Source organism: Ranitomeya variabilis, chromosome 5 (genome assembly GCF_051348905.1).
Source record: "Ranitomeya variabilis isolate aRanVar5 chromosome 5, aRanVar5.hap1, whole genome shotgun sequence".
Lineage (NCBI taxonomy): Eukaryota > Metazoa > Chordata > Amphibia > Anura > Dendrobatidae > Ranitomeya > Ranitomeya variabilis.
The window spans coordinates 664,551,568-664,578,473 of record NC_135236.1 but is presented as its reverse complement, the minus strand read 5'-3'; the positions used below and the strand labels follow the sequence as shown (position 1 = coordinate 664,578,473).

General features: G+C 39.5%; 1 protein-coding gene across 4 annotated transcripts in view; it reads left to right on the top strand.

Annotated features, from left to right (window-relative positions):
- Nucleotides 1-25,527, top strand: part of PHF21B (PHD finger protein 21B) — an 84,323-nt gene extending 58,796 nt beyond the window's left edge. For 3 of the 4 annotated variants that reach the window (XM_077266618.1, XM_077266619.1, XM_077266621.1), the window contains exons 4-13: nucleotides 1,986-2,330; nucleotides 3,136-3,258; nucleotides 3,479-3,530; nucleotides 6,824-6,900; nucleotides 9,153-9,204; nucleotides 14,044-14,066; nucleotides 15,941-16,099; nucleotides 16,708-16,780; nucleotides 22,887-22,990; nucleotides 24,402-24,862. In XM_077266618.1, the coding sequence (XP_077122733.1) occupies nucleotides 1,986-2,330; nucleotides 3,136-3,258; nucleotides 3,479-3,530; nucleotides 6,824-6,900; nucleotides 9,153-9,204; nucleotides 14,044-14,066; nucleotides 15,941-16,099; nucleotides 16,708-16,780; nucleotides 22,887-22,990; nucleotides 24,402-24,626 (1,233 nt within the window). In that variant the 3' untranslated portion in view covers nucleotides 24,627-24,862. Of the gene's footprint in view, nucleotides 1-1,985; nucleotides 2,331-3,135; nucleotides 3,259-3,478; nucleotides 3,531-6,823; nucleotides 6,901-9,152; nucleotides 9,205-14,043; nucleotides 14,067-15,940; nucleotides 16,100-16,707; nucleotides 16,781-22,886; nucleotides 22,991-24,401 lie in introns of all 4 variants that reach the window. The other variant, XM_077266620.1, reaches the window with a different exon arrangement.
- Nucleotides 25,528-26,906: the final 1,379 nt, after the last annotated feature.

The window sequence follows — 26,906 nt, the reverse complement described above, 5'->3', positions numbered from 1 at the left end:
TGCCTTCTGAACAAAATTACAGACAAACACCATGGAGGCTTTTTCTTCAGTTTACATTTCTCACTTATTTCTAGGCCCGCTGTTCCTTTAATTATACCGCGGAGACTAAATGTCCTAAATTCTGTTTATTACTTATAGATGTTGTTTTTTCCTATTCCACATCCCGGTGTCCTATAAAAATCCTGTTGGTAAATCTATAAATTATAATGGACGACTGATTTTATTTTTCATTTTATGCTCCAGGATTACCCCCTGTGAGGAAAATGAGAATTATTTTCCAAGATTACGCTACTTAGTGTTTAGCGATCACATTTTTTTCTACGTTTGGTACTAAATTATATTTGGCCACATGTTTATGTTTCACACTCAATATTTGAACATTTTTTACTATAATTTGAGGAAAATTACTGTTTTCATACAAAAAAAAAAAAATACTGTTTTCATACCATTTTGCCCTTACCTTGAGGAAAATAATTATCTTTAGTGAAATTTTGAAAAATATTCAGCTATTGTAGATTACAAGTGACTATTTGTACCTGTTATGGCATGCTGAGACTTACAGTACAAGTCGTGTCTTGTATGCATTGCTATATAGTGTGTAGAATGTTTGGGTTTTTTTTAAAGAGGACTTGTTACCAGGTCAAAATTGTCCAATAATTTCTTTTATTCCCGTTGCTCTACTGAGTATTCCACTTTTTCATTTTTTCAAATCCACCACACGGTTTCAAAGATATGATCCTTTTTATTTACGGCATCTAACGTTGCACAAGATCCTCTGGGGCGTGTCTTTATGATCCTCTGCATAATTACCCAGGTAGCCACTCCCCCATAGTAAAATCCATAAAATGATCACTAAATAAAAATGACCATATCTCTGAAACTGTACAGCAAATTATAAAAAGAAAAGAAAAAAAATGAATTCTCAGAGGAGCAGTGGTAATAAAACAACAAAAAATGGCCATTTTTGTCCTGATGACATGTCCTCTTTAACACCTTACCTTAAAGTATTAAACGACAAGCCTTCCTTTTTCCAGAAACAGTGCCGTTGAATCCCTCCTATGTGGTGCCTGGGGTATAGCAGCTTAGACCTATTTACTAAAATTGGGATGAGGTGCAATACCAGACATAACCCATGGACAAAGGTTAAACTATTTCTAGAAAAAATAAAAATAAAAAACAATCCCTTTAAATAGAACTTATAACCAGGTGGAAAGTGTCCAGATTTTGCTCTTATTTTATTCCCCCGTTCCCCTGAGTATTATCTTTTTTCCATTTCTTAAAATCCACCACATTGTTTCAGAGATTTCGGCCTTTTTATTTACGCCTACTTTTTATGGTCTTTGTGAAGGAGGCGTGGCTCACGGGTAATAATGCAGAGCAGTCTAAAGACACGCCCCAGAGGATCCTATAAGCCACACCCCTTTTGTAAAGATCATAAAAATGATCCCAAAATAAAAAGGCCCATATCTCTGGAACCATAAGGCGGATTTAAAAAAAAAAAAAAAAGAAAAACAGAATACTCAGGGGAGCAGTGGGAATGAAAGAAGAGCAAAAACTGGTCAGTTTTGATTTGGTCACAGGTCATAAATAAAGAGTATTTGTAAAAAAAATTTGTGAATGAGTGTTTTTGGCTTTTTAACATAAGAGAATTAGTTATAACTCAAACCAGTCCTCTGTTCTGGTGGACCACATATAGAAAGAACAAGGGTGGGGCTATGACAACCATGTCAATTCTAGAAGCAATGGAATGAAACTGAAAGGGGGAAGATACAGATTAGATATTAGAAAACGAGAGGAGGTGAGTTCTCCTTCAATGGAAGTCTTTGTCAGAGGCTGGACCGACATCTGTCTGAGATGGTTTAGTGAATCTTGCATTGAGCAGGGGGTTGGACACGATGACCCTGGAGGTCCATTCCAACTCTAAGATTCTATGATTCTATGATTAAACATTTTATAAATAATGGTGTTTTGGTGTTTTATCACAGGTTAGGCCAAAGACTCTGATTCCAGAAAGCCTTCCCATCTCCCCCTGCAGAGACCAGACTTTGAAACAACCCCCTACATTTCAAAAGGCCACAGTGGTCAATATCAAAAACCCCAGTCCAGCCCTTCCCACTGCCAACAATACCGTCAGCCACCTCCAGACTTCCAAAGGCCAATTTCAGAGCTCATCGGAAACAACAATTTCTTCGCCTCTAAGCAGCGGAGGTGTGGCCTACGCCATTATATCCACCTCGCCGAGCAATGCAAACCCCATTAACACCAGCAACGTTTCTGTGGTGAATGACAGCATCAAAGTTCAACCTCTCCTAATCAGCGCCGATAGCAAGGTAGGTTCACAGAGTTGGTCCCCTCCGCTGTCTGTCGTGGTTCATCCAGTTCCCTTTGCTAGTGGGCAGCAATAACCTGTGCAGGACACCTCTGTCATGGAGCATTTGTCCAAGAATGCAGAGGCTAGAAAAGCCTAGATCATTTATGATTGTGTGGGAAAACCTGGTTTCATGTAGGTCCATTAGAATCTTTTTCATGGGATCTCCACTGCCCCAATCTATTTTGGTGGAGGACTTATGAAGGGGAACTATTCCATGTCATGTTAGCTGAGCTTTCCTCCCATGTTCTTCAGCTTGCATTTGCAGCATTGCCACATACTGTATATGAGCTACTATGGATGGTCTTTAATTGAGATCTTGAAGCCAACCTTCAACTAGATCAAGTTTACTACTGTGAGTTCTGGACATCTTTTGAATGGCCAGAGGTATCTTGAGTAATGGGTGGAAAATAAACCATTACGTCTTCATCTTGCTAAAAGTTCTTGAAATATGAGCCATTGGCCAATTAACAGCCTATCTTTCTCCACTTTGGGCTTACTTAAGTGGAGCTCGTAATGTCTAAAGTTGATTTTCATAAACAAAGATAAGTGCAGGTCAATGGCCTTCCAATCTGAAGCTCTTCAGCTAGTTCAAAACACCAATTTCCTGCATGACGTGATGTCAGGGCACACTGGCAGAAGTAGTTTTGCAACAACTGGCGCGCCATAGGTTGGAGGCCAAGGAGACTACATGAACGTTCTCCACCAATATCACCCAAGTTCTTTACTAAGCTCTGGAATCCAAGAAGGTATCATATGTGTTTTAGGTAATCATCATACAACCTCAAGTTCAGAGCCAACCAGAGATCAAGAAAGAGATTAAGAAACCTTGTGAAGAACCTCCTCAGAGACCCCCAGCTGCCAAAAAGAAAAAGGAGGAAAATCCTGAGGTAAGATTTGGCCTTGGTTCTCAGTGTTAAGATGTCTTGATTTCACCTGTGGTGGCACCGCAGGGTAATTGAACACTTGTTGACTGATTCCTCTTCAGAGTAAAACAGGTTGCTTTCCCAGTAACGGGATTTGAGTCTTTGTTTTAGTTTTTTTTTTAGAAGATTGTTCAGGCATTCATTTGTGTTAGCGTCAGTCTTTGATAACTCTTTTTCTCCCCAGAAAATAGCCTTCATGGTATCACTAGGCCTTGTTACGACAGAACATCTTGAAGGTGAGTAATAATTTACAATATATATATATTTTTTTTTAAGACATTTGTTGGTTCTTTTTTAAATAAATCAGGTGACCACCAACATGACCACTCAGTTACCAATCTTAATATTGACAATTTAGGGACATCTTAGCCCACCCAATTCCACCTAGGGTTACCTCCAACTCCACCCAGTACCTCTCTTTTATGGGTAGGTTTTATGTAAACCCAACCACTTTCTGCTCGGGACATACCAAAATTTGCTGGAACTATTTCTTTTGGTGTGACCACCATCACAAAACCTAACATGGATATCAACGCAACTTTCTGAGACCTGGTTAAAAGAGATATGGACAGTCATGCCAGAGAAGAATATATTTTACTGTATAGCCAGCCATTGCTACTCACGTACCCGAAGAACATGCGTTATGCAAAAAGCCTAAAGCGGCAAACGTTAAATGAGTTAAAGGGGTTGACCACCACTAAAAAAGCATACTCGCCTTATCAATTCTCTGCTACTCATCTTCCAGGGCTGCCCGGGTCCCCAACTGTTTTTGTGCTTCCTTTTCGAGACGAACAGACATGTGACAACTGCAGCCAATCAGTGGCCGCAGTGGTGCCCAGTGATTGGCTGTAGCAGTCACATGTCTGCAAGGCAGATACAGGATGCCATGTGTCCATAAGCTCATGAGGCAGGAAGAGGAAGCATGGAAGACCAGAGGGGAATGTGTGCGGTGGTAGAAGAGGATAGATCAGTAGGATAAGTATGATATATTTTATTTTTCACCATTATGGGCCATTTTTTAAAAATCAAAAAAATCCCCTTCAAGTCCACAGATGTAGCGCGCTGAGGCTTGAGACATGTGGAACGTGTGGTCTTCCTAATGGTCGAAGTCTAAGAAATCCGATAAGCTTAGCCGTCATTGTCCTGAGATGTAAATCCAACACTGGATGTATCGTTGAGTATCTAGACACACGAGAAAAGTCATCTAGGAGGCATCAGATACCTGTAGATGGCTAATGCCGTTCCCCATCTGCTGCAGACAAAGGCAGAGACAGCGTGGATCATTACCTGGGGAGCCATTAATGACAACTTTACACACTTTTAATGAACGTTACCCTTCAAACTAAAAAGAAAACACACACAAAAAAAATGCGAAACGCGTTAATCTGCAGTAAATGGTATTAACTCCCAGCGCATTCCTCCAGCTGCAAAGTGACATCTGCATTCCCATCGTAATAAAAATTATCCACCATTTCCATTAGTAGCTCTTTAGCACCATGTTCTCCTAATACAGCAGATATGTCCCACAATCCCCCGCTATAATACACTCTTTACCACGCTTCATTTCATTAGCATAATGTATACGCATATATCAATCCCTTCCCGCATTCGTTACAGGTTTGATGCATTTGCTCATTAAGAATTTTTTTGCCGACGGTTGAACTTTTTTTCATTTTCCGTGTATGAAATCATGAGGCTTTATCACGCTGATTACTTGCGGACAGGGGCGTAGCTATAGGGGGTGCATAAATAGCTGTCGCACCTTGCATATGATGAGGGGCCTGAAGGCCTTTCTGTCACATAAGAAGGGACTGGTAATCTATACGGTACATGGTGTGTGATGAAGGGTGTTGGTGGAAGAAGGCGCGTTCCTCTTTGTCGCCATCTACTGGATGATTCCGGAGCTGCTATAAGGAGTGGGGGAAGGGAACTGACAACAGCTTGGGGCACATTTCTTATGTTTAAGCCAGGCCTGACAACTTACTTCAATATCGTTACTGCACTCAGGTAACATAATAGGTGGTAACAGGGTCCCGATTTTGGTGACATTCTTGCCATCTTAGCCAATTCATGGCCATCTTGGCCATCTTAGCCAAATCCCCCCAAATAACAGATTTTTCAGATTCTGAAATTTTAGGGTCAATTCATAACTAATTCGATACCTAATGTTCTAAATTTGCTGGGTCAATCTTGACTTTTCGGAATTGGAGGCAGTCCCGGCAGGACCAAAGGCGGGACTAGAACGTCACTAAATTGCCAACACCAAGGTTGTTGGTAACTATGGAGGGTGACGGGTGGAAATTAATTTCTGTAAGGTGTTTTCCCCCTTTTTACCTAATTTTCCAGGGTCCCAGACAGCAGTATCTCCTGAGGTTCCTGCCTATAATACCTACTCATCAGAACTCCTTATGCTAATCTATAAAGTCTGTCCATATTGCATGAGTTCCAAAGGTCATTGTGACCCTTGCTTACGAACAACTTTGCAAATGTAGCCTCATCTACATGCAACTCCTGAGAGAATGCCCACTAGCCTGAAAGACTATACATTTTTTTAATTTTAGCTAGCATTTTATTGTACTTTTTATTTGCTTCTTTTTTGTCCGTATTTTTATTGAATTTTTTATTTGCCCCATTTTAGTTATTTTTTTGTGTGTATTTTTTTAACTTCTTTTTTATCTATATTTTTATTGAATTTTTTTTATTTTTGCCCCTTTTTAGTTTTTTGTGTACCGTATATTGTATTTGTGTTTTTCTTATCTGTTTTATTGAATGACTTTTTTTGCCCTTTTCAGTTATTTTTAAGTGTACTTTTTATTTACTTCTTCTTTAAAATTAGTTATTTTTTAGTGTACTTTTATTTACTTCTTTTTCATCTATGTTTTTACTCATTTTCTTTTACCTCTATTTAGTGCTTTTTTATTTAATTCTTTTTTAGCTACGTTTTTATTGAATTTCTTTTTTTGCCGTTTTTAGTTGTTTTTTTAGTGTACTTTTTATTTACTTCTTTTTTAATCTGTTTTTATTGAATTTCTTTTTTTTTGCCTTTTTAGTTATTTTTTATTTGCTTTTTTTTATATACTTTTTTAACGTCATTTTCATTTGCTTCTTTTTATATTTAAGTTTTATTGTTTTTCATTTGATTTTATGTCTATTTATAGTTTTCTTGTCCTTTTTATTTGTTTTCTTTTCTATTTATGTTCATCTTGTCTTTTTTAGTTGTTTACTGTTTGTTTTTCTTACCTTTTTTTAGTCGTTTTCATTTCTATTTATGTTTTTCTTATTTCTTTTCCAGTTATGTTTTTCTTGTCTTTTCTGTTTTGCTTGTGGGTATTATAAGCCTCTCTTCTATATACAGGCCCTCTTCTACTATTTTCAATTTAACACTGACCCGATCTGGCCACATTTCACTCCACTTCAACTTCTTTTTTTCCTTCAAAGCATCACATTTATTACCAAGAAGTGTAATATCTATCCCTGCCCTTGACTTCTTATAGAGAATACTAATGTAAATGTGTTTCCACGGTTACAGAGATCCAAAGCAAACGTCACGAGAGGAAGAGGAGAAGTACGGCCAATCCGGCCTACAGCGGCCTCCTGGAACCAGAGGTATGGCCGACCTCTGCCGTCGTAACAATAAAAACTTTACGCGTCCCAGTTCACTTAGATCGAGGGGGGTGGGGGTGAATAGATGAAATGTATGCAGTGCAATCCTCGGCCGGTGACACAATAGTGGGGGGTGGGGACGGAAATGGATTGCATGATCTGCTCATGCATATTCAGGGCCCCGAGCAAAAGAAAAAAACGGGGGAGGGGGACACGGACTTTTGACATTTGGAAAATAAATTGGCAAATGAATGGAAGCCAATGTAATTGCTTTGTGTTCTGTGACAGTCAGCTATGATGTATAATGGTCGGCGTAGTTTATATTCCGTACAAGAAGGATTACCGCACGCAGCAATTTTACCCCCCCCCCACGAAAATGCTGAATAATCAGATTGAACATTTCTATCAGAAGGGACGGAGGATCAAAACTTGTGTGCGCTAAAAAAAACATAAAATCGTTGATGAGTAAGCAGCGAGAAGTGCTGAGCCGACAAACGAGCTAGGGGTCTGGAGACATTGCTGTGGAAATAGAGATGATTTCCTTATATTCTGTAGACATAGACTGAGCTCTAAGGCTATGTTCACACGCTGCGTTTTTTGCTGCATTTTTTTTTTGCTACTTTTTTTTTACAGCGTTTTTGTTGTCTCTTGTGCACGCTGATAAAGTTTAGCGTCCCCTAAAAAATCATGATGCAACTTCCTTAAGGTTTTTGCACCAAAAACGCGGCAAAACCTGATACCTGTGGGTTTTTTTGCTGCTTTTTTTTGCACTTACTCATTGCTTTCTATGGGTGAAAAAATGCTGCAAAAACGTTGAAAGAAGTGGCACGTTGCAGTTTTAAAAAACTCAGCAGTTTTCCAAATCAGTCAGGAAGGAAAAAAAAAACAATGTGTGTGCATGAGAGTTCTGAAATCACATAGACTTAACTGGTACTCTAAAACACAGCTGAAAATTTGCATTAAAAAAACGCAGCAAAAACGCAATGTGTGAACACTACGATACTCAACTTTTCTACCAGTAAGCCATTAGGTCAGTTTTTTTTTAGGGTTTTTTTTTTTTTCAGTTTTTATTTTTTCAAAAATTTTGTTAAAAAAAATCTTGTTGAGCCTTTTTTTAAATTCTTTCTTTCCAAAAACATTTAAAATCCCATTGAGATCAGTCAGTTTTTGTAGTTTTTCTTTTCTCCAAAACATAATATATATATATATATATATATATATATATATATATATATATATATATATATATATATGAGTATATATATATACTGTATATATATATGAATGAAAAAATAAAAATTCACATAAATTCTTTCTTTTTTGTACTTAGGGCAGTATGGTGGCTCACTTGGCTAGCTTGTTTACTGAATGATTAGATTATACTACTCATTTTCACTCTTCATAGGGGCCTACCAGTGGATTCTCCTTTTCTCCAGTGGGCCAGTCCAAGCCTGCATACATGTATTGTATGTGTATATTTAAAAAAAAATAGCAAACCTGCAGCAAAATACCGTACACCATAACAGTATATATTTAGTAAGAATTCATCAGATCAGGAAGATTGAGTAGTTTACATTGGTTTGCTGTGTTTTTTTTATGTAGAAGTCGTACAATTTTCAACACAATTTTAGTGGGTTTTTTTGTAAAATAGATTGAAAAAGCAAAAACATTTAAAAAGCAAACATTTTATAAAAACAAATATGTGTGAAAATTTCCTAAATAATGTGACAAAACCGACACAAGCGAGTACATGCTTAGCCCTCCTTCACACAATAAAGTTTTCATTTTTTTTTGTTTTCTTTAACTTTTAGTTTTTGGTATTCAATTCATCGATATATAAGTTTTTTTTTATTTATATTTCTTTATTTTTTCTGCCTTTTTAATTCACTTTTGATTTTGGATGCATCCATACTGCGCTTTGTGAATGAAGCCTATAAAATGTAAATTCTAGTGACTTTCGAAAAGAATGTTTCTTTGGTCATTTTTGTTTTTTAATTTTTACAATTTTGCTTTCTTACCAAAATTTTCTTTGCTTGTAAGTATTTTCTGAAAAAGTGAGTGTGATAAATGGAAACTAGATAAGGGATATCCGTTACTTTAAAATAATTTTATTTAGTTATTTTTGCTTTTCTAAATTTTTTTTTATTTATTATGTGTCTTAAACGATTAATAATATATTTGTTGGAATTAGTTATTGAGTGAAATGCCAGATGTCTTTGTGTCTGTGTCTCATGGCGCTCTTATTGTGTCTTCAGCGGAAACGCCTTGCTTCAAACTATTTGAGTAACCCCTTCTTATCAGGGAAAGGTAAGTTGCCACCTGCTATATATGTCCAGTTAAAAACTATGTGCAGTTGGCGTCACCATATTTCCCATTTTTCGTCTTTTCAGGTCATGTATCAGAGGGTAAAAAAATGGGACCATACAGTGACTATACCGTGACCATAGATTTCAAATTGTATCATTATCTGTTATCAAAAGTGCCAAATAGCACCTTCATATATTCCCAAAATTATGATAGTAAAAATATGTAGACCACAGGGAATTTGCCCCTTTTGCCCTCCCCATACACCAGCCTTGCTGATACAGTATCGAACAGGGTCTCCCTTCATTATAGTCCTCTCCATCCCTTCATGGAAAGGGTCAACAACAGAGGAATCCAACAATCAGATTAGGAGGCCTTACATGCCATAAATCTCTTCTAAATGGGGTTCCACCACGTGTACCCATGTCTGCTTGGACAACAAGGCTTGGTATGCACTTTTCATGGAATGGAAAGGTGGAAAAGTGGCAGCCCATCCTTTGCCCTGTCCATTCATTTCTATGGGAGCTTTGAAAATTTAGGGTGAAAAGACCCAGAGATTATGTTGTCCAAGGCCATGTGATGACCAAGTCTTATCATAGTCGTCTTGTTCAAGAGTGTTTCTTGGAGGACTCAGCATGGTCGGGCATCAAATGGATGCTCAATGGGAACTGTGTAACGATGCGTGATACTTTTGGAGGTGATAATTAAACACTCGCTGTTGGGTTCAATCACAAATTACATGTAATGTGACTACAAAAAATTAGCTGATCTTCAGGGAAAGCGACACTTTGAGCGAAAAAAGGGGTTATCAAAAGTGGATGAACTCCTTTGAAGGGGTTGTCCAGCCTTAGGGACTTGTAAATCTTCACATCATGCGCACTAAGGATTCTCTAGTGCTGGCGCTTGGCGTTGCGGGTACATGATCACAAGTTTGCGAATTGCATACTTTCGGTCACATTCCGACCAGAAGTGTCTGGCCTCACTCAATGCACTTGGATTCAACGAGGCCGCGCATGTCTAGTTGGTATGTGACCGCATGTACCAGTATGCATATCACATGCTATTGGTACAAGTCCACCGGTACCAAAGAATCCTCACAGGTCGCAGTGGGCGCGATGTGAGATTCAAAAGTTTTGTAGCCTAAAGTCAGACAACCCATTTAAGGAGGCAACTCTAAATAATAGAATTGGGCAAAAAGATTTGTGTCCAGTCCAGTTCCCTGTGGCAGCAGGTCCAGGGCAGTCCTCACTTCTGCGGCCTGCATTTTGGATGCTTTTGGCATTTACTAACCCTTGCAACATCATGACATGCCTAGTACTGCAATCTCGATTCCAGAGTTGCCCGGCCACAGAGTGAAGGCTGCCCTGTGTTGGATTGGACTTGAGGCCAAACGAGGGTAGAGTAAACCTTTTTGTTCAACCCTATTAAATATTTAACTCTCCCTACAAAGTATTCTGATAAATGATTTCGATTCGTGTGGACATCGCCGGGATATTTTCCTGCACAAATATGGATTCTGTGTATTTATCAGGACCACCGCTAGTCTCTGAGCACCTTGGAGATCCTCCATCATCTCACCTTTTGGATGACAGATCTCATAACAGTTTTCCTAGCAAACATAAAACAGGCTATTAGGTTTTATTAACTAATATCCCTGAGTTATTAGGAGCCTCATCTTAGGGCTGAGATCTATGATTAATGTGCCTTGAGCTGTTTTCTATGAGCAAATTGATTAGTTGCTAATCAGAAAAGAGGATATCTTCAGGTAATTTATTTTAGCAGTTGAATGTCATCGAAAGTCAACACCTCGTGTCTTTGGAGTAATGACCTTGTACAGTCCTCTATGTCATTACTCAGCGGAAAGGTCCTCGTTAATGCAGAATATGCCGAAAATTATAGCCCAAGCAGGGACCACAATGCCTGCACCACCCACAGGTCTCTACTCAACCTGACAGTCTCATGAGACTGTATATTCAAGTCAGGAGACCCATGGTCAGTACAGGTAGTACGGAGACCATGAAAAACCGATGTGTAAACTCAGTCTAACAGTAACTCTTTGTAACCCTAGTTTTCGTGACTGGGGTAGGTTAAATTCGTCAGATTATAGCTCATTTGCCCTAGCAGTTGCTCATTTTCCTTGTCTCTAAACAACATACATTACCTAATCACAAATCTAGGATAAATGCATGATGACTACTAAGGGTTCAATTACTGGGACCACCATAAATCACGAGAATGTGAATCCCAATGTCCTCTATGTGAATTAGGCGTTAGTGAGCTTTTTCGACCTGTAAAGGAATATCCATAAGAGTGCTGGTCGCACATGCTCACATGGGAAATTTGGACCTCCTGTTTTCAGAATTGTTGGGGGTCTCAGCAATCTTACTTTTTTATGAAAAGTGGATATATAGACATCAACAAAAATGTTGGCACTCTTGAAATTATTCCAGAAAATGAAGTATTTCTCCTTGAAAATTATTGCAATTGCACATGTTTTGTTACACACATGTTTATTTCCTTTGTGTGTATTGGAACAACACAAAAAAATCAGGAAAAAAGAGGCAAATTTGACATAATTTAACACAAAAAAAAACAAAACAAAATGGGAAGGACAAAACTGTTATTACCTTTCCAAGAATGTAGGTAAACAACTTTTTTCAGCATGTGATGCTGGTTCAAACTCACCTGTGGCAAGTAATAGATGTGGGCAATATGAAAATCACACCTGAAACTCAACTCAATCATTGCATTGTGTGTCTGTGTGTGACACACTAAGCATGGGAAACAGAAAGGGAAGAAGAGAACGGTCTGAGGACTTGAGAACCAAAATTGTTGAAAAAGATCAACTATCTCAAGGTTACAAGTTCATCTCCAGAGATCTTGATGTTCTTTTGTCCACAGTGCGCAACATAATCAAGAAGTTTACAACCCATGGCACTGTAGCTAATCTTCCTGGACGTGGACAGCAGAGAAAAATTGATGAAAGGTTGCAACACAGGATAGTCTGAATAGTGGCTAATCAGCCCCAATCAAGTTCCAAATTCAATCTAGCCTGTGGGCTCAGGGTACATCGGTGTCAGCGTGAACTATTAACATTTGAATGAAATGAAACGCTATGGCTGGAGATCCAGGAGGACCCCACAGACATAAAAAAGCTAGTTTGCCAGAATGTATGTGAGTAAGCCAAAATCCTTCTGGGAAAGCATCTTGAGGACAGATGAGACCACGATAGAGCTTTTTGGTAAAACACATCATTCTACCGTTTACAGAAAACAAAATTAGGCCTACAAAGAAAAGAACACAGAACCTACAGTCAACTATGGTGGAGGTTCAAAGATGTATTGTTTTCGCTGCCTTGGGCATTGGGTGCCTTGACTGTGTGCAAGGCATCATGAAATCTGAAGATTACTAAAGGACTTTTGGTGGCATGTAGTGCCTAGTGTCAGAAAGCTGCACCTCACATGTAAAGCGCCATGGAATAAATGGCGCTATAATAATAAATAATAATAATAATAATCTTAGGTCATGGGTCTTCCATCAGGACAATGACGCCAAACATAGTTCAAGAATCCCATTGGTCACCTGTGGAGACATCTTAAAATTGCTGTTAGGAGAAGACACCTTCAAATATGAGCTCTGGAGCAGTTTACAAAAAAGAGTGCTCCAAAATTCCAGGTGAGAGATGTGAGAAGCTTGTTGATGGTTATAGAAAGTGATTGATTGCAGTTATTTATTCCAAAAGGTGCAACCAAATATTAAGTTGAGGGTGCCAGCAATTTTGTCCTGCCCACTTTTGTCTGAAATGATGTCAAATTTGCCTTTTTTCTGTTTTTTTTGTGTTGTTCCAATACACACAAAGGAAATAAACATGCGTATAACACAACATGTGTAATTGCAATAATTTTCTGGGAAAAATACTTCATTTTCTGGAACAATTTCAAGGGTGCCAACACTTTCGGCCATGACTGTATGTTGTTTTTGTGTCACTTTAATGTGTGCTAATTATACATTAATTCCAAGTAAATTTCAGGTTGTGCCCATAGAAACCAATTATATTCAAATTTTTATCCATTGCAACTAGCTTCATTAAAGTTAGGCCCATAGCAACTAGTTTCTTTTAAAGGTGTGTCCATAGCAACCAATGATATTACATTTCGAGGGCAGGTTTCAAGATGACCCATCTGGATTGTATATACATTAGCACTTTATATAATATGGCCGACATCATTACCAACACCCCTTCGTAGAAAACAGTTTCCATGTTATAAAGGTAAAATTAATGGATAACTGGGCTACAATCCCATGGCAAAACCGGAAAATAGTAGAAGTTTATATTACTCACCAACCTTATTGATTGAAAGTGAGATAGTCCAAATGTAAGACAACCGTATGTCCGCAACTTGGCCCAGTTTTCTTTCCAGCAGTTACCACCCTTACGGTGATGACAAGCTCGTCTTCAGCGTCCTTCAGGAGTCTACAAACCGGTTACCTGCTGGGTGATGGACTAAATGGTGCAGATCCAGTGGGCTCTCAATAATGAGGAATTTTATTTATTAATACTCATAAACAAACAGATAAAAATCACTCATCGAATAAAGGTAGTGACATATTGCAAAGACCCTGGGTTCCGCCTTCTCCTCAGGCTTCTTCTGGGGGCATCCAGTTTCCATATTACATTTGGACAGATTAACATTTACCATTTGGCATGGACACATGAAAGACTAATCCCACAATAATTAATTCTTATTAGATTTACTTGTGTGTGCACACCCATTCTAATTTACATAATTTATTTTAATAAGTTTGACCACTAACCTATTTCTGCCCTTCTTTATGTGCTAGCAATTTCGGAGTCCTATTGGAAGGTATGTCGGCATGGCGCTTCTTTCATCACCACGTTAAACCATGTAACCCAATGGAAAATGTAACCATATTGTCATTAAAGTCTAATTCCAGTCCCGGTCCAAATGTAAGGAGTCTGGAGAGTGATTCACATTTTAGATAAACCATTGTTAAAATGATTAGTCATCCCTAATTAATACTCCAGATCTCTCACAGTAATGTACCGAGAGCAAAAAGTCAAGGTTAAATATCACTGATTTAGTCTAAGCCCTTAAATTGGTGTCATGGCCCAAATATTCCTTATTACTGCTTTAGACTAAGTTCAAATAAAACAGGTTGCACAAAAAGTACACTGGCATGCAGTATATGACAAATCCCAGTTCTAAAAGAGAAGGGTCCACAAAATTCTATTTGACAAAAGGCTTTGCAAGTATCTAGACATTTTCATCTGGGCTACTCGCCTTTTGTCCTGTCTAGAATATCTAAGGTTTGATTGTTTTCGGCAACTGCTCAATACACCATAAAACGGCCCAAAAATTATCCTTGAAAAATTCTTTACTCTGAAATTTAGTGCAAGCTCTCTCCAAATGGAGAAGGTCCTTGACATTGCTTGACCTTCATTATCCATAAGGCCCCTCAAAACCAGTAATTTCTCTCTTACAACCAAGTCTTGGGTAAAGATTTTGTAACCAGGGGTAAAATCAACTTTCAACCGAGCTTTCTTTAAAGGCTGGAGAAGTTGTGGTGGTTCCAGAAGGCAATCATTTCTAAAAGAGAAGGGACCACAAAATTCTATTAGACAAAAGGCCCTGCAAGGATCAAGAAATCCTCATCTGGGTTACTTTCCTTTTGTCCTGTCTAGAATATCTCAGGTTTAATTGTTTTCGGCAACTGCTCAATACACCATAAAAGTGCCCAAAAATTATCCTAGAAAAATTATTTACTCTGAAATGTAATGCAAACTCTCTCCAAATAGAGAAGGTCCTTGACATTGCTTGACCTTAATTTTCCATAAGGCCACTCAAAACCAGTGATTCCTCTATTACAACCAAGATTTAGGTAAAGATTTTGTACACAAGGGTAAAATCAACTTTCAGCTAAGCTTTCTTTAAAGGCTGGCGAAGTTGTGGCTATCCCAGAAGGGCAAACCATGTGATGGACGGTGGTGTGAGGAACCTAAAGACTACACATCCTGCAAAATTATCAAAGGGAACATCTCACAAAAGCACCATATTGCCAAGCTACTCTTTTAAATCTGAGATCCAGATGGAAAGTTTATGAATTCATGGAATTTTTTTGGCATGCGAAATAGTAAAGAAATCATTTCACAGGGTCATTGATTCATGGGGGCGCACGTATGTCTTTTAAAAAAAAATGTTTCTTCATACTATCAGTTTATATTTTACGTTTCTATTTTGTGTTACTTAATCTGGCATTAACTCAACAACTAATGTTTGACACTCATTAGCATTTCACACTCAAAGAAAAAGATTGAAATAAAAAATTTTCATTATCCAAAATGTGACATAATTTCATCACTTACTTAGGATTAGGTTACGTTAATCATGACACATCTGACACATCCTTCTTGGTGTTTGGAAGGCTTGACACTACTTGTTTTATTTCTACAGTCTTGCCATCTATTGTAGAAGGTTGATCTGTAGATGAAAAAGTCTTGTATGGATTCACATTGATTGTCCCTTAAGTTTCTTTAATATCCAATTTTTATTTCCTCTTTCAAAATTTGGGGACCATCTCATTTTCTTCCCAATTTTTTGGGTTTAAACATGGATGACCGAAGAATATGGTCAATTTTTAATAGAAAGGTCATTGAGTGACTGCGACAATCACTAATTTGCAGGTCAATGTTATAACATTTTTGGCTTTCCTTTTTCAGGATGAGATCATTCATGACAAACACTGCTCAGCGTGCAAACGTGGTAATAATTTACAACCATGTGGAACGTGCCCAAGAGCTTACCATTTAGAATGCTTAGTTTCACCAGAGAAAATAGCACCCAAAGGAGTCTGGATGTGTCCAAAGTGCCAACAGAAGGTGAGAAGAACTCAAAATCAGTGTTCATGAAATTTTACCTTTAGGGTACCCCAACCTTTTTGTTTCGCCCTATCTATAACATCTCAAGTTTCAATGTTTACGACAAAGTAAAATTGCCTGAAAATATTCAATAAAATCAGATATGTGCAAGCACTTTTCAAATAGACAAGGTCTGTGACATTGTTTGACTTTTCCAAGCCAAAAGGCCACTTAAGCATATTTGATGAAGATTACAATTGTTTGCCCTGGGAACTGTTTGACTACCACATCCCTTCAGGGTTCATTAATGAGGTTACTCCTCAAAGCGAAAGGATAAGTTTCACCTGTACAAAAATCCTTAATTATTCACTGGCATGTGCTAACAGAACAGTTTTTCCAACCAATTCCATTGACATATATGAGTTGACTCTTCTGTCTTGACACAAGGTCAAAGTTTGCCAATTGTGAAGCTTATTTGACCCTTTGAGGTAGCTTCATAACACCAACATTGGTCCTTACAATTGACAATAAAAATTTCTAATTATTGTTTTACTTTTTAGTCCAAGTTTTGGATTCCAAAAATGTCATTATCTAACCTTAGCCCAATTTTTTTTCTTATTTTCTTGTAGGTATTAAAGAAGGAAACAGTGCCATGGAGCGGGGCCCTCACTACTGTTCAGTCTTATGTGACACATAAATCAGGTGGGGACCATTCTGTTATGGTTGAATTAAAAAATGGAGGCCCAACAGAGATGGATATTGTCAAGGTCGACTATACTCAGTGACTTTTACTAAGGAAGTTGTCTCAAATCTGAGGCTTCACGGCAAACCTACAAGATGAAGAGAAGTTTTGCATGAAAGGGGTCTAAGTTTTGTAATACGTTGAGAACTACAGGTTGGAAAGCATAGATCTAAGACTAATATGGTCAATATCGACCTTTTGGATTATATTTTTGCCAACCCATTACCCCAATACAGACAGATTTCTGTTGTGAACTATACTTTTTGGCTTCTGATCGCCCTGGTGGTCGTAGTGAGGGTTCGGTGACCCCTCCTTAAAGGGGGGGTACTGTTGTGAACTATACTTTTTGGCTCCCTCTTGTGGTCACTAGCGGTATGGCCTTGGATTGTCTTTCCCCAGGTTGGTAGTCACCTGGTTCGTTAGACCCTGGGTGTTCCTATTTAAACTTCCTGGATTCTTAGTCCATTGCCTGGCATTAATGTAATCAGTCCTTGTCTGGTTGCTCCTGTCTACTGGTCCTGATTTTTGCAAAATAAGCTAAGTCCTGCTTTCTTATTTTTGTTCATTTGTATTGTTTTGTTTTTTGTCCAGCTTGTTCATAATGTGATTCCTGATTTTGCTGGAAGCTCTAAGGGGGCTGATGTTCTCCCCCCACGCCGTTAGTCGGTGCGGGGGTTCTTGGATATTCAGCGTGGATATTTTTGTAGGGTTTTTCGCTGACCGCATAAGTCCGCTTTCTATATTTCTGCTATTATATAGTGGGCCTCTCTTTGCTGAATCTAGTTCATACTTACGTTTGTCTTTTCTTCTTACCTCACCGTTATTATTTGTTGGGGGCGTATCTTTACTTTGGGGTACCTTTCTCTTGAGGCAAGTGAGGTCTGATTTTCTCTGAAAGGGTTAGTTAGTTCTCCGGCTGGCGCGAGACGTCTAGAACCAACGTAGGTACGTTCCCCGGCTGCTATTAGTTGTGGGTTAGGATCAGGTATGCGGTCAGCTCAGTTACCACCTCCCTATGAGCTGGTTTTTTATGTTTGCAGACTTTGCTGAAAACCCTGAGATCCTCTACCATTGGGATCATAACAGAATGCCAGGCCGAGTGAATAGTTAATGCATTGCAGAAGTGGGATTAAAAGAAAAGAAGTTCTGAGTTTTTTTTTTTTTTTTCTTCCTCCCCTTTATCTCTGAGTGGCTTGAAGCTCTGCTGCAGACATGAATGTTCAGACTCTGATTACTAGTGTGGATCAGCTTGCTGCACGTGTGCAGGGCATTCAGGATTTGGTTATTAGCAGTCCTATGTCAGAGCCTAAGATTCCTATTCCTGAGCTGTTCTCTGGAGATCGATTTAAATTTAGGAATTTTAGGAATAATTGTAAATTGTTTCTATCTTTGAGACCTCGTTCGTCTGGAGACTCAGCTCAGCAAGTTAAAATTGTTATCTCCTTGCGGGGCGACCCTCAGGATTGGGCTTTCTCATTGGCGCCAGGAGATCCGGCATTGGCAAATATTGATGCGTTTTTTCTGGCGCTCGGATTGCTTTATGAAGAGCCCAATCTTGAAATTCAGGCAGAGAAAGCTTTGCTGGCTATCTCTCAGGGCCAGGATGAAGTTGAAGTGTACTGCCAAAAATTTCGGAAATGGTCCGTGCTTACTCAGTGGAATGAGTGCGCTCTGGCCGCAAATTTCAGAAATGGCCTTTCTGAAACCATTAAGAATGTGATGGTGGGCTTCCCCATTCCTACAAGTCTGAATGATTCTATGACGCTGGCCATTCAGATTGATCGGCGTTTGCGGGAGCGCAAATCCGCTAATCCTCTGGCGGTGTTGTCTGAACAGACACCGGACTTAATGCAATGTGATAGAATTCAGACTAGAACTGAACGGCAAAATCATAGACGTCAGAATGGGTTGTGTTTTTACTGTGGTGATTCTACACATGTTATATCAGCATGCTCTAAATGTCTAACTAAGTTTGTTAGTCCTGTCGCCATTGGTAACTTGCAGCCTAAATTTATTTTGTCTGTGACTTTAATTTGTTCATTGTCTTCCTACCCTGTTATGGCGTTTGTGGATTCAGGTGCTGCCCTGAGTCTTATGGACTTGTCGTTTGCCAAGCGCTGTGGTTTTGTCCTGGAGCCTTTAGAAAATCCTATTCCTCTTAGAGGAATTGATGCTACGCCATTGGCGGAGAATAAACCGCAGTATTGGACACAAGTGACCATGTGCATGACTCCTGAACATCGGGAGGTGATTCGTTTTCTTGTTCTGCATAAAATGCATTATTTGGTCGTTTTGGGTCTGCCATGGTTACAGGCCCATAATCCAGTTTTGGATTGGAGGGCTATGTCTGTGTCAAGTTGGGGTTGTCAGGGAATTCATTGCGATTCCCCGTCGGTGTCTATTGCTTCCTCCACTCCTTCAGAAGTTCCTGAGTATTTGTTTGACTATCAGGATGTATTCAGTGAGTCCAGGTCCAGTGCTCTTCCTCCTCATAGGGACTGTGACTGCGCTATAGATTTGATTCCTGGTAGTAAGTTTCCTAAGGGACAATTATTTAATCTGTCGGTACCTGAGCATGCCGCGATGCGTTCTTATATAAAGGAGTCTTTGGAGAAAGGACATATTCATCCCTCCTCTTCCCCTCTTGGTGCGGGATTCTTTTTTGTGGCCAAGAAAGACGGGTCTTTGAGACCTTGTATAGACTATCGGCTTCTGAATAAAATCACGGTTAAATTTCAATATCCTTTGCCACTTTTGTCGGACTTGTTTGCTCGGATTAAGGGTGCCTGTTGGTTCACCAAGATAGATCTTCGTGGTGCGTACAACCTTGTGCGCATTAAACAGGGAGATGAATGGAAAACTGCATTTAATACGCCCGAAGGTCATTTTGAGTACTTGGTGATGCCTTTTGGGCTCTCTAATGCCCCTTCAGTGTTTCAGTCCTTTATGCATGACATCTTCTGGAAGTATCTAGATAAATTTGTGATTGTTTATCTGGATGACATTTTAGTTTTTTCTGATGATTGGGATTCTCATGTAAAGCAGGTCAGGATGGTGTTTCAGGTTTTGCGTGATAATGCTTTGTTTGTGAAGGGCTCAAAGTGTCTCTTTGGAGTGCAGAAGGTTTCCTTTTTGGGTTTTATATTTTCCCCTTCTGCTGTGGAGATGGACCCAGTCAAGGTCCGAGCTATTCATGATTGGACTCAACCCACTTCTGTTAAGAGTCTTCAGAAGTTTTTGGGTTTTGCTAATTTCTACCGTCGTTTTATTGCTAACTTTTCTAGCGTTGTTAAACCTCTGACGGATATGACCAAGAAAGGTTCTGATGTTGCTAATTGGGCTCCCGCGGCCGTGGAGGCCTTCCGGGAGCTGAAACGCCGGTTTACTTCGGCGCCTGTTTTGTGCCAGCCTGATGTCTCACTTCCCTTTCAGGTTGAAGTAGACGCTTCTGAGATCGGTGCAGGGGCTGTTTTGTCGCAGAGAGGCTCTGGTTGCTCTGTGATGAGACCATGTGCTTTCTTTTCCAGGAAGTTTTCGCCTGCTGAGCGGAACTATGATGTTGGTAATCGGGAGTTGTTGGCCATGAAGTGGGCATTTGAGGAGTGGCGTCATTGGCTCGAGGGAGCTAAGCATCGTGTGGTGGTCTTGACTGATCACAAAAATCTGATGTATCTCGAGTCTGCTAAACGCCTGAACCCTAGACAGGCTCGTTGGTCATTGTTTTTCTCCCGTTTTGACTTTGTGGTCTCATACCTGCCTGGTTCGAAAAATGTTAAGGCTGATGCTCTCTCTAGGAGCTTTGTGCCTGACTCTCCTGGAGTCTCAGAGCCGGCTGGTATTCTTAAAGAGGGAGTAATCTTGTCGGCCATTTCTCCTGATTTGCGAAGTGTGTTGCAGAGATTTCAGGCTGGTAGACCTGACCCTTGTCCACCTGACAGACTGTTTGTTCCTGATAAATGGACCAGCAGAGTTATTTCCGAGGTTCATTCCTCGGTGTTGGCAGGGCATCCTGGGATTTTTGGTACCAGAGATTTGGTGGCTAGGTCCTTTTGGTGGCCTTCCTTGTCACGGGATGTGCGTTCTTTTGTGCAGTCCTGTGGGACTTGTGCTCGGGCTAAGCCTTGCTGTTCTCGTGCCAGCGGGTTGCTTTTGCCCTTGCCAGTCCCGAAGAGGCCTTGGACACACATTTCCATGGATTTCATTTCAGATCTTCCGGTGTCTCAGGGAATGTCTGTCATCTGGGTGGTGTGTGATCGTTTTTCCAAGATGGTCCATTTGGTGCCCTTGCCTAAGTTGCCGTCCTCTTCCGATCTGGTTCCTTTGTTTTTTCAGAATGTGGTTCGTTTGCACGGCATTCCTGAGAATATCGTGTCTGACAGAGGATCCCAGTTTGTGTCCAGATTCTGGCGATCTTTTTGTGCTAAGATGGGCATTGATCTGTTGTTCTCGTCTGCCTTTCATCCTCAGACTAATGGCCAAACGGAGCGAACTAATCAGACGCTGGAGGCTTATTTGAGATGTTTTGTTTCTGCGGATCAGGATGATTGCGTGACCTTTTTGCCATTGGCTGAGTTTGCCCTCAATAATCGGGCTAGTTCTGCTACTTTGGTTTCTCCATTTTTCTGCAACTCTGGTTTTCATCCTCGTTTCTCCTCAGGTCATGTTGAGCCTTCTGACTGTCCTGGGGTGGATTCCGTGGTTGATAGGTTGCAGCGGACTTGGAATCATGTGGTAAACAACTTGAAGTTGTCACAGGAGAAGGCTCAGCGTTTTGCCATCCGCCGCCGCGGTGTGGGTCCCCGACTTCGTGTTGGGGATTTGGTTTGGTTGTCTTCTCGGTATGTCCCTCTGAAGGTTTCCTCTCCTAAGTTTAAGCCTCGCTTTATTGGTCCTTATAGAATATTGGAGGTCCTTAATCCGGTGTCTTTTCGTTTGGATCTTCCTGCGTCGTTTGCCATTCACAATGTGTTCCATAGGTCTTTGTTGCGGCGGTACATTGTGCCTGTGGTTCCTGCTGTTGACCCTCCTGCTCCGGTCTTGGTTGAGGGCGAGTTGGAATACGTGGTGGAGAAGATCTTAGATTCTCGTCTCTCTAGACGGAGGCTTCAGTATCTGGTCAAATGGAAGGGCTATGGTCAGGAGGATAATTCCTGGGTGGTCGCTTCTGATGTTCATGCGGCCGATTTGGTTCGTGCCTTTCACGCTGCCCATCCTGATCGCCCTGGTGGTCGTAGTGAGGGTTCGGTGACCCCTCCTTAAAGGGGGGGTACTGTTGTGAACTATACTTTTTGGCTCCCTCTTGTGGTCACTAGCGGTATGGCCTTGGATTGTCTTTCCCCAGGTTGGTAGTCACCTGGTTCGTTAGACCCTGGGTGTTCCTATTTAAACTTCCTGGATTCTTAGTCCATTGCCTGGCATTAATGTAATCAGTCCTTGTCTGGTTGCTCCTGTCTACTGGTCCTGATTTTTGCAAGATAAGCTAAGTCCTGCTTTCTTATTTTTGTTCATTTGTATTGTTTTGTTTTTTGTCCAGCTTGTTCATAATGTGATTCCTGATTTTGCTGGAAGCTCTAAGGGGGCTGATGTTCTCCCCCCACGCCGTTAGTCGGTGCGGGGGTTCTTGGATATTCAGCGTGGATATTTTTGTAGGGTTTTTCGCTGACCGCATAAGTCCGCTTTCTATATTTCTGCTATTATATAGTGGGCCTCTCTTTGCTGAATCTAGTTCATACTTACGTTTGTCTTTTCTTCTTACCTCACCGTTATTATTTGTTGGGGGCGTATCTTTACTTTGGGGTACCTTTCTCTTGAGGCAAGTGAGGTCTGATTTTCTCTGAAAGGGTTAGTTAGTTCTCCGGCTGGCGCGAGACGTCTAGAACCAACGTAGGTACGTTCCCCGGCTGCTATTAGTTGTGGGTTAGGATCAGGTATGCGGTCAGCTCAGTTACCACCTCCCTATGAGCTGTTTTTTTATGTTTGCAGACTTTGCTGAAAACCCTGAGATCCTCTACCATTGGGATCATAACAGATTTCACACCCACCTGATTCCTTTTTCTTGCTTTACAGTGAAAGAGGAGGAGAAGAGAAAACTATTGAAGAAAGGCAATGAATTAAAACATGAACAGAGACAGCTTGAAGATCAAGAGAGACTTCTAAACAACGCTATAAAGGTCAGTGCTCATCTACAGATATATTACTCATCAAGATAGGACCATGTCCTAGATAATTCCACATTTAGATTTTAAGATAATAGTCAGTGGTCCCTCATTTAACACCCCCAATATTTAGCCACAGATGTTACAAATAACTTTTTTTTTATTCCTGGAGGACCTGGAACGTCCTTTAATTACATGGAAAACCCATTGATTTCAGTGGATATTTAGTAATTTTTTGTTTCTCCCATGGTGGTGCTACAGAGAAATTGAATGAGTGCTGCCAGGTTCCATCACTGGATGATGATCACTGGAAATTTTTTATATCCTTTAATATATATTATTACATATTTATATAATAAAAGTTGAGGAACTAATTAAGATGTGTCTTTCATCTGCTATACTAAGTTTCCCAACCACAGTGTCTATGGTCCTCAATGTTGCTCACTTATTGGCACTTCTTCAAAATAGCTTGAACAGCACATATTGAGCCACCCAGTCTGTGTAGAAATGTTTGCCTGGGAGATACTTGACTGATGCATTATAACTACCTTGTGTCTTGTTGCTCTGCTCAGTCTTCCCATGGTGTATGGTGGACTTGTGGTATTTCCTGAGGAAGGAGTCATATGTACTCCGAAACGCGTAGAATAAGCCCCTGTTTAACTATACAATTGGTCTGTCTTTGGATGTGCTGGCAGCACGGCTCATAACCCACCAATCCTCCTATTCAGTGATTTCCCATGGTGTATGACCTACGACTTGAAACCGTCTTCCACAACCTCACCTTTGTGGCAGAATTTGGCTGTTCCTCCACCAGTTTTAAGCCTCCTACACAGCTGTTTCAGTTAATAACCATGTTTCAACCTATATACGAAAATGATCATCATGATCACCAGTTGTGTATAACTGATTGCTCATAAGCTTGACTATAATATGACAAAATCCCTGACCGTGCAAGTACAACTAGAAGAACTGATGAGAGATGAATTTTGGATAATTTGGGCTGTATTATCTTTTTTTCATAGCATAAAGATTGAAATATAATTTCAAAAGCAAGGGTGAAAGATAAAAAGTGGGCAACAACTATTTAACTTTTTTTTTTTTTCCAAGTTTTTCTGTATTTTTTTTCCACCTCTGTCTGGCTGGACTGGGTTTGATGTTATGCTATTGATTTTTTTAGGTCTAGTATTGATACTTTTTTATGGCTGATGAATATTAATCATGCAATAAAAAAAAAATTTTGACTTCTGAAGAAAGAAGTAGATGGAGTCTGTTCTATTACCAGACCCATGGATACAGTATAATATTTACTAGAGCGAGGCCAATGAGGGATTTTTTTTTCACCCATCCACGGTTGTGCGTTATCTATGCATGCAAAGTGCCAGTTTTCAATATAACCATCATATTTTATTCTTTCCCCATGTGACAGAAATGCTTAGAGCTAAAGAATAGCTTACTGGCCCAGCAGAGAGGAACTCAGTCATCTTTGGAACGTCTGAAAACTCTCATTAGACTGATTCAGAGTGAACAGATGCTTCAGGTTACCATGACGACCACCGCCACGGCTTCATTGCTGACGGTCCCCTGGATCAAACCTTCATCTGCCACCCCTACCATTCACAAAGGCCTACAGCAGTCACAGAGTAACAATTGACACGGGCAGATGGAACAATAACTTTTAAGCAAATTTCGCCAAGAAGGAAGAAGGAACAGTCTGTTTTTGTGTGTGTTTTTTTTTTCTATAAGTACACAAGCAGCATCGATGTACAAAGAAAAAAAAAACAAAAAAACTCGCAATGGACAAACATGGCGACAATGGCAGTGATTTCCGCGACACGTGCTGACATCTTCAAAGAGTTTTTTTTTTCATTTAATTTTTACTATGGCCTTAAAAAAAATGGAAAAAAAAAAGATTAAAAACTTTTTAAAAAAGGCCAAATTAGCGACCATGAAGAAGGCCAATAGGCCTAAAAATTATCCTTTCATTTATCGGCTAGAGAATCGAAATATTATAGAGTTATAGTGCAGAAGGGAATCATAACTCTATTTTGGGAAAAAGTGAATGAATCAGGAAAAAAACAACCTTAACATTTTTTTCGGATAATTTTTGGACTATTTCTAACCCTTTTCAATTCTAATCTGCCGCACATATTCAGGTTTATTTTTTGACGGGGCTATCGGAAAGGATGTTAATAAATACTCAGAGCCTTCAAACAAATGCTGATTTTCTTAATTTATTTTTTATTTGTATTTTTTTTTTTCTTCCTCCAAGTATTATTACCGTCAAGGTCCGCAGCTATATTTAAGGTCATAAAACAAATTGTATAAACTTAGCATTTCTAGTGGGACATTGAAGTATTTTCATGCTTTTGCTTGTGTATATGCGTGCCGAACTATTGAACAAAGTACGACTGTACAACGCCTCCATTTTTTCGCAGGTTCTTTGTACTTATTTTGCTATCAATGTATTTTCTCATTGAGATTTTCTCATTTTTTTAATTTTTTTTCCCCAAAAAAGGGGATAAAGTGGGTAACTCAGTTAATTTACACTTTGGTTAAAAAAAAAATAATAATAAAAAAATAACAATAATTTTTTTTATAAATATTTTCTTTTTTTTTGCCAGTACAGACAATATGCCAAAAAAAACTTAACCTTTTTGTACTGCATTTTTATTGTAAAATATTTAATGTGAAAGGAACAATATGCTTTTTTTATTTTATGCTTGCAGAAGTATCTGCTATATGGTACAGGAAAAAAAACTGCCTCAAGTGGAGTTTCTCATATCTGATATATCATGTTTTTTTTTTTTTAACTTATGATTTTTTTTAGTTGGTTTATGCAGGGGATGAAATAAGCATTGGATACGGCACCAATTTTCTAAGTAAATATATTTCTAAAGGTGCTATTGACATGAAATTCTCATCAGATGTCGGTAACAACCAATTCAATAGCCACAAGCAAGAAAATCACACCATTGATGTCCATAAATTGAGTTATGTGTAATAATGAAAAATCTCACAGGGAAATAAGTATAGAACATGCTTACTGAAATGTATTTAATACTTCATTCAAAAGCCTTTGTTGGTGATGAAGCTTCAAGACACCTTCTCTGTGGAGAAACTAGTCGCAGGCATTGCTCAGGTGTGATTTTGGCCCATTCTTCCACATAAACACTCTTCAAATCCTGTAGGTTCCATTGGCTCCTTCTATGATCTCTGAGCTTTAGTTCCTTCTATAAATTTTTTATTGGATTCAGGTCAGGGGGATCGGCTCAGACATTCTAGCAGCTTTATTTTCTGTCTCTGAAACCAATTGAGAATTTCCTTGGCTGTGTGTTATGGATCATGGTCTTGCCGAAATGTCTACCCTCGTTTAATTTTCAGCATCCTGGAGGATGTCAGCAGATTTTTATTATGAATGTCTTGGTATATTTGTCAATCCATCCTTCCTTCAATTATATGAAGCTTCCAGTGCCGTATGCTGAAAAACGACCCCACACCATAATGTTCTCACCTCTATACTTCACTGTTGGTATGGTGTTTTAGGGGTGATATGCAGTGCCTTTGGCCTCCAAACATGGTGTGTATTATGGCATCCAAATAGTACAATTTTGGTCTCATCTGACCAAACTATATTCTCCCAGTATTTCATAGGCTTGTCTAAATGTTGAGAAAACTTAAAACGCTCTTGAACTTGCTTTTTGTTCAGCAGTGGAGTCTTGCATGGTGAGCATACATACCGACCATGGAGGTTGAGTGTATTACTTATAGTTTTCTTTGAAGCAATTGTACTTGCTGATTCCAGGTCTTTCTGTAGCTCTCCACAATTGGTCTTTGGCTCTTGGACAACTCTTCTGATAATTATTTTCATTCCTCTGTCTGAAATCTTGCGGGGAGCACATGTTGTGGCTGATTTATAGTGAAATAATGTTCT